At 41.6% G+C, this 7,400-nt stretch overlaps 1 protein-coding gene across 1 annotated transcript; it reads right to left on the bottom strand.

The window, feature by feature from the left end:
• Nucleotides 1-811: 811 nt before the first annotated feature.
• Nucleotides 812-7,212, bottom strand: czib (CXXC motif containing zinc binding protein). The gene is made up of 8 exons (XM_034104951.2): nucleotides 7,141-7,212; nucleotides 6,967-7,050; nucleotides 6,677-6,733; nucleotides 6,520-6,601; nucleotides 6,403-6,434; nucleotides 5,823-5,900; nucleotides 1,362-1,427; nucleotides 812-1,110 (listed from the first exon to the last, which is right to left on the bottom strand). Exons 1-8 carry the CDS (start codon nucleotides 7,144-7,146, stop codon nucleotides 1,033-1,035), a joined length of 483 nt encoding a protein of 160 aa, XP_033960842.1. The 5' UTR covers nucleotides 7,147-7,212; the 3' UTR covers nucleotides 812-1,032.
• Between the last annotated feature and the right edge of the window lie 188 nt (nucleotides 7,213-7,400).

Below are 7,400 nucleotides of genomic sequence, written 5' to 3'. Positions count from 1 at the left end.
TTGATAAACATTTCTGGACAGCTCACGGTACCATGAAATACTGACAGAGTTTATTCTCCTTGGTTTTTTCAAGATTCAAAGTTGTATTGCCATATAATGTACACAACTACGGTGTAGTTATGTAATCTATGAAAAACTTAGATCGCATGTTCCTCAACAGTGCAATTTACAAGACATAAAAACAAATGTATAAAAAAACATATAACAAACAAATAAAAATAGTGCAACCTCAGGTGTTATATAGTTGTATGGCCTGTGGGATGAAACTGTCTCGGAGTCTGGTGGTTGTAGTCCGGATGCTGCGGTACCGCCTGCCAGACGGCAGCAGGCAGAACAGTTTGTGGCCGGGGGTGATGGGGGTCTTTGTAATCCTGAGGGATTTCTTCCTGAGCCGCTGGGAGTAAAGGTCCTCCGTGGATGGCAGCTCCGTCCTGGTGATGTTCTGTGCAGTTTTCACCACCCTCTGTAAAGCCTTGAGGGCGGTGCAGCTGCCGTACCAGGCCGAGGGGCTCCAGTATTGAGGATCAGGGTGGAGGATGTGATGTTTCCCACCCACACAGCCTGGGGTCTGCCCATCAGGAAGATCAGGAGCAGGTTAACAATCATCTACATTCTTTCTTATCAGCTCAAGTCGTGCATTTTCACAATTTGGGATGTAAATCATTCATTTTGATCAGTCTTCATTTAAAGACATTTCCGTTTCTACAGCCTTTTTATGATGTTCTGGGCTTTTTGTGTGTCTTGTATCTTGGTTTAATACACCTACTGATAATTAAACGTGACACTCACATTTGCAAAGAAAAAGCTTAACTCAAAATGTACACCTTTCAGTTTTATTGAGGCAGTGAAAAAAAACATGTTGATTAATCCAAAATGTATATGGACATGGATATGTGGTATCATTCCACAGCCTTTAATGTTCATCATCAATCCAACCGCAGCATATGAAGCATCCTTGAGGCTAGCAATTGGCCTGAGGATATTTGGCTGTAGTGTTCAAACTCCGCCTCTGAGGCTTCGCGCATGATGACATCAACACTTGATGAACTGATGTGTGACATCATATATTCCCACCGACTCGTTGACTCTCTCATCGTAGTCTGTCCAGTCCTGAAATTCACACAAGTATTTTAAAAGTAGCAGGGATGAAAGAGGCCTTCACAATCTGTAAATACAGTTGGCAAGTACTTTTCAGACAGAAGCAGGAGTGGAAATACATGAAAGAGTCAGTAACTAAATAAGTATTGAAAGATATCCATCAATGCAGTACCGCGGTTAAAATGTAGTTTTAAGTCTAATATTCTCTTAGAATAAACAAAATCGACAACCACTGAGGAACGCGTTGTTCCCTCCGCACTTACTTTTTCTAGCAGGTTGACTTCCGGAAACTTTGTTCCAGACTCTGCCCCCTGTGCTGCGAAGCCAGCCTGGAGTGGGTTTCATGGAAATCGAGAAGAGTCACATGACATTAGTTCAGTTCATGGATTTTGTTACCTTAACATAAGTTTTTAAATGCCACTTTCTGAATGTCTTTCATTTTTTGTAAAGCACTTTGAATTGCCTTGTGTTGAAAGGTGCTAGATAAATAAACTTGCCTTGCCTAAGTAAACTCTCTGACTCTGGAAACATATCCTTTTCTTTCCCAAAGCAAATATGTTGACATAGCAGAGAGCACGAATGAGTATCTAATAACATTATTCCATTTCAACCAATTTAGGTTGCATATTACCAGGTGTCAATAAGCCAATCAATGATGGAGCTTTGGGGTCCTGACATTGTGTATGCTAACTCTGGTCATGGAGTGAATGTAACTTTATTGAAGGGATAGTCCAGATGTTTTGAAGTGGGGTTACTTTTCATAGTCAATGTATTTCCTACAAGACATAGCAGTCAGGACTTCCTCCTCTGTAAATAGAACAACACTGGAGTTACACTGCTGTGGATCAAGGCAGTGGAAGTGTCTTACCCCTTTACCTTGCCGTCAGATATCCCTTTCCACTGGGGAACTCAAACCATTATTTCCATCTAAGGTTTTGCCAAATCCACCGACTCCATTGACAAAAACAGTCATTTGACCTGGCATAACGATACGATACGATATTACTTTATTGTCAGATCAAGTCTGAAATTTGACTTACGTCACAGCAGCTCCATATCCAACATCAACAGACAAATATGCATACACAAATACATGAAACACAAACATTTAACATAACAGCACAATCAGTGAGAGACAACATGCTCAAAGAGCCTTCAGCGTGCACTTGGTCTGGGATTCAGCTCTGTGTTCACTGTGAGGACTGACTGATGCACAAAGGATGCTTCAGTCTGACTTTATTGAATGGTGGGACCCTGTATCTCCCATTAGATGGTAGCAGTTCATACTCACTGTTCAGAGCATGGTTTGGGTCGGAGATGATGTTGTTGGACAGCCTCACTAGGTTGTTATGATAGGCTGAGTCATCGAGTCTCTGACAGGGTGGACCAACAATCTTTGAGCAGATCTTTAACAGGTGGAGCAGTTTTGATTTTAACGCTGCCGACAGACATTTGTACCAGGTAGTATTGCAGTACTGCAGAATGGACATGATCACAGATGTAAAGAACAACAGAAGAATCTCTCTGCTCGCGCCAAAAGACCTAAGACGGCGGAGAAAATCAAATCTTTGTTTTGTCCTTTTGCACAGATAATCAATGTGATCCTTCCATGACAGCAGATGGTCAATAATTACACCCAGGTATGTGTATGAAACTCCCTGCTTGATCTCATCTGGATGGATGACAATGGGGACTTTATGGGAGTCAGATGGTGAGCCAAAAATGATTTCCTCAGTTTTCTTGGTGTTGATCTCAAGAGCATTGCTATCAGTCCACTCGACCACCAGGGGGGTATACTGCGAAGCAGGATTTTCGCTTAGCCGGCTAAATTCAGGGAAAACTCTGGCTTTCCGGTCATCCGAAGCTGGTTCTCTCTTTAGCAGCTAGATCTCCATGGTAATATATGCTAAGCAGCTAACCTGGTCGGGACCAGGTTAGGTTGCAGGCTAAGAGCTCAACTCAGTGAAAGCACCACCTGCTGACCAATCAGAGCTCAGTGTGCGGAGTTTAAAGCGATCAAGTCATATTACAGGAGAAAGCAAATACAGAAAAACTGCCGTCGCAGGAAAGACGGCCGGCAAAAATCACCGACTGTGTGAACGTGAACATGAATAGAATATCACCTCCATCTTCAGAGCAATCTGACTATTATAACATTAGCGTTAAGAAAGCTTACTTAAATATCGGCCTCAACATAAGTAACCGGATCAGAGTACATTAAGTACAGTCCGCGGCATATCACTTCATAATGTATCATATATCTCCTGATCTGAGTCAGCTGAGCCGTATCTGGCCGTGCAACACTCACAGTGTCACAGACTGTATGCAGAAGTATTATTTTAAGCAACACATAAGTTGACGAAACACTCGAGAAAAATGTAATTGAAGTCAGATCGTGTTTTAGACGGGGCAGTGATATCATAAACCTGTTGATGTACGCATTCAAACGCTTTTTATTTTACCAGCTGTGTTCACCTTGCAGGTGCAGCTATGTGGCTTTGATCCTGGATAAAGTGTTTAAGTCATGGATGTTTAAAGTTTAACTTCTTCATTTTTGACTAGTATTAAAGTGCACTTTTCATTCAGGAAGTATGACGCTGCGCTGTCAGTGCGCTTCTCCATGTTTGTGATTGGTCGAATGCTCCAGATCCCACCCCTTTCATGTGAACGCGCACCTAACTAGATAGGACACGGCTGGCTTGAGCGATCCACTTGATAACCAGCGTCGGAGTACAGTTTAGCGAGAGCGCGTATGTTTTGGATTAGGCCAACCGGCTAACTCAAACATATCCAGGTTAGGTTGAACCAGCTTCGTAGTACAGGCCCCTGATGTACAGCCTGTTGGTGCAGCTCAGGGTCGTCTGTGTTACTGAGCACAGATATTATTGCAGTATCATCAGAGTACTTAATGATGACTTGATTTGGTGTGTTGGTACGACAGTCATCAGTGTAGAGAGTAAAGAGCACAGCGGAACTCACGCAGCCCTGGGGGGGGGAGGGCCCTACATTGGCTGTGATGGCAGATGACAGGGTTTTGTTAACCTTCACAAGTTGCTCTCTACTGGTGAGGAAAGCAGCATACCAGTAAATCAGGTATGGATTTACTTCCATTTTGGCCGTTTTTGAGACCAAGATGTCTGCTTGTATTGTGTTGAATGCTGATGAGAAGTCTAGGAAGAGGGCTCTTGCATAGGTGTTACGTTTGTCTAAATGTTTAGTGATGATGTGAACCAAAGTGGCCACAGCATCTTCCGTACCGCACCCTTGTGTATAGGCAAATTGGTATGGATCAAGTTTGTCTCGTGTTGGAATGATAAGGAATCGGAGCAGAATTCTTTCTAGTGATTTCATAATCACTGATGTGAGGGCTATTGGTCTGTAGTCCTTATGTTCTTTTGGGCATGGCATTTTGGGCAGCGGTTTGATGTGTGAAGTTTTCCATGACAGAGGGATGGTGTGCGTGTCAATGGAAGCCTGAAAGACGGGGTGCCACACAGGAGCCAGCTCAGTAGCAACGTTTTTCAGCAGAACACCGCTGCACCCATCTGGCCCAGCCGCTTTCTTGGTGTTGGTGCACTGAAATGTTTTTCTGACCTCTTCGACACTGATGGTAATTGTGTCAGAGGAAGTAGGTATTATGGTTTCGAGCATTTCAGTGCACTTTGCAGAATTATCCAGTGACTCGAAACGGGTAAAGAACGTGTTTAGTTTGTTAGCAAAACAAAATTCATTTTCCGTCACAATGGGTTTAGCTGAGGGGGACATTCCTGTCATGGTTCTCATGGTGTCCCATACTTTTTGGGGGTTTTTGGATTTAAAAGCATTTTCCAAAAGCTCTCTGTGTGCCAGTTTTGATTCCCTCAATTTGACTTTTAGTTCTTGCTCTGTCTGTTTAAGTGCTCCATAGTCTTTGTTTTTGAAAGCTATTTTCCTGGTATTTATAACGGTTTTAATGTCCTTGGTCACATAAGATTTATTATTTGGATAGATTTGTATTTCTTTAGCGGGAACAACTAGTTCTACACAGAAGTTGATATAGTCATTGGTAACAGTAGTTATTTCATCCAGTGAACCTTCCTGAAAAATGTCCCAATCTGTCAAATCAAAACAGGCTTTCAACTGTTCCCTACTTTCATTTGTCCATGTCCTTATTACTTTCTTTTCCGGTTGACTCCTCTTCAGTGTGGTCTTATACACTGGTATCATATTCACGACATTATGATCAGAGTTCAGTATTGGTGGTCTACATTTAGTCACATAGGCTCCTTTAACATTAACAAAGCATTTGTCCAACATACTGTTCGAACCCAGGTAACACAGTCTCCAGGCGACATTGGTTCATGTCCCCGAGCACGGTGCATCGGGGACACAAGGGAACCTGGTCTACCGCTGCTTCAATCAGTGACTTTGTGTCTGTGACTTTGCTGAATCTAAAAGTAGCATAATTACACAAATAAACAACTAATGGATGCAAGTGAAAGCAATCCAAAACATTTAAATATAGCGTACATTTAAACTTGTATTGATATTTTTTTAGGTAACCCTTCCTTTAAGTTGTTTATTTTTTGCTGCTGCTTCTGTCAACAGCAGTATGTCGCTTGGCTTCCATACTGTAACTGATTGTGTACGGGGACATTATACCACCAAACCTCAAAAGGTCTGAACTATCCCTTTCATCTTATTAGTGATCTGTGCTTGTTTTCTTCTGTGAAAATGTATCTTACTTGAGGTTGGAAGTCAATGGGCTCCAGACCTCGACATTCAAACTGCACCATCGTCTTGAATCTTTCACTGTCCTCTGCCTTTAACCCAGCAAACAAAAAAAGAAAACCACACAGCTGAAAGAAAAAGCACTCACCAATGTATGTGACAAGTGTCCTGCATGTGTTTTTAGAGTGATGATATGATCTTAAGGAATCACTTTACTTTAAGAACTGCAGAAATGAAAACAAAAGGTTACAAAACTTACTGGAAAAAAAAGGGATTGGTTCAAAATGTAGTTTGTCTTAAAACAAAGGCAGGTACCCATAGGAACATGGAAACAGGGTTTGCTTGTAATCCTTCTGCGAATCACGAAGCGTAATTTCTTGACTGGCAGCAAAAACAACCAATCACAGCAGTGCTTCTATGGCTGGCTCTGTCCAATCACAAACAAGAAGTATTCTCCCTAAGGAATACCCTTTCCATCCAATGTGAAATGCTGTGGCGTTTTGTGAAATGCTGTGGTGTCTTGCACTTCAGGGCCACCGTATGTAGTGTATCTTGGGAGTTTTTTCAAAGTAAAAGCATGAGATGTTTGCTTACATTATACTGTGTGATTGTATCTCCAAGGATATCTGTAAGGAAAGGAAACAGTTTACAAGTTATACTTCCACCAGAGACTTTACATCAGAAAAAATATGGGGTGTGAGTTTCTCATACCAATTGAATTTTCCCTGGAACAGAGTTTACATTTCTGCACCATACTTGCACTGCCTCTTCCTCCTTTTAGTGGCACACTCTCCTGAGGAATAACAAAAAAATCAGGTTGAATACGTGTGCAAAGTTTGCCACACTAAAGGTTAACAAATGTACTTACCACTTGGGTTATATACTGCCATTTATCTGGGATCTCTCCGCAGTTTCCACACTTCAGCTGTAACACATACTGTACTGGTTAGTAGTGAATAGTGACAACAAAACTAAATAAACATTTGCCATGTAAATGCGTTCCCATATTTAGTTGTCACGTAGGGTGAAAATTCAATACGTTTACAAAAAACAGGATAAAGTGTACAACATTCGCGAAAACAGAGGAAAATAAATTACTTAATAATACTATACTAAAGTCTTAAGTGAAGTAGCATGCTAGCTTGACAGCCATCCTACCTTTAGAAACCACCGGAAGTCGTCGCCCAATGGTTTCACATTGGTGACATTCTCCAAAGTGGCTTTGAACTGGAGTCCAAATTTCTGTAATGAGAGACAAATAGTTTGAAATCCAGTAATATTAGCTAAATTGTTTAATTGTTTACATCTGAAGCATGCTACGGTGACACATACCACCATCTTGGATCTCCCCTACTGCCCTCTTCAAGTACCCCTCGTAAATTCTGGCTTCTGAGTCAAAAAGGAACGAGTTTATTTGTTTGATGGTGTTGGCTTTTGGGATGAATACATGACAAAGTAGTGAGTGAAAATAGTAACGTGTCCACAGCTTTTTTGTTCTAGAAGTCGAGTAGCATAGGCTAGCGTTGCCTTGGCAAAAATGTAGCAGAAAAATAATATAGAAAACGTTCACCGTTCTTACATTACGTGCAATT

Source organism: Pseudochaenichthys georgianus, chromosome 17, assembly GCF_902827115.2.
Source record: "Pseudochaenichthys georgianus chromosome 17, fPseGeo1.2, whole genome shotgun sequence".
NCBI lineage: Eukaryota > Metazoa > Chordata > Actinopteri > Perciformes > Channichthyidae > Pseudochaenichthys > Pseudochaenichthys georgianus.
This window is presented reverse-complemented; position numbering and strand designations above follow the sequence as displayed.

Bases quoted from the DNA above. Each gene is read 5' to 3' on its own strand.
- czib (XM_034104951.2), bottom strand. The intron at 6,734-6,966 runs GTAGGATGGCTG...TATGTGTTACAG, and splicing joins ACTTCCGGTGGTTTCTAAAG to CTGAAGTGTGGAAACTGCGG. The intron at 5,901-6,402 runs GTAAGCAAACAT...GCTGGGTTAAAG, and splicing joins ATACAATCACACAGTATAAT to GCAGAGGACAGTGAAAGATT.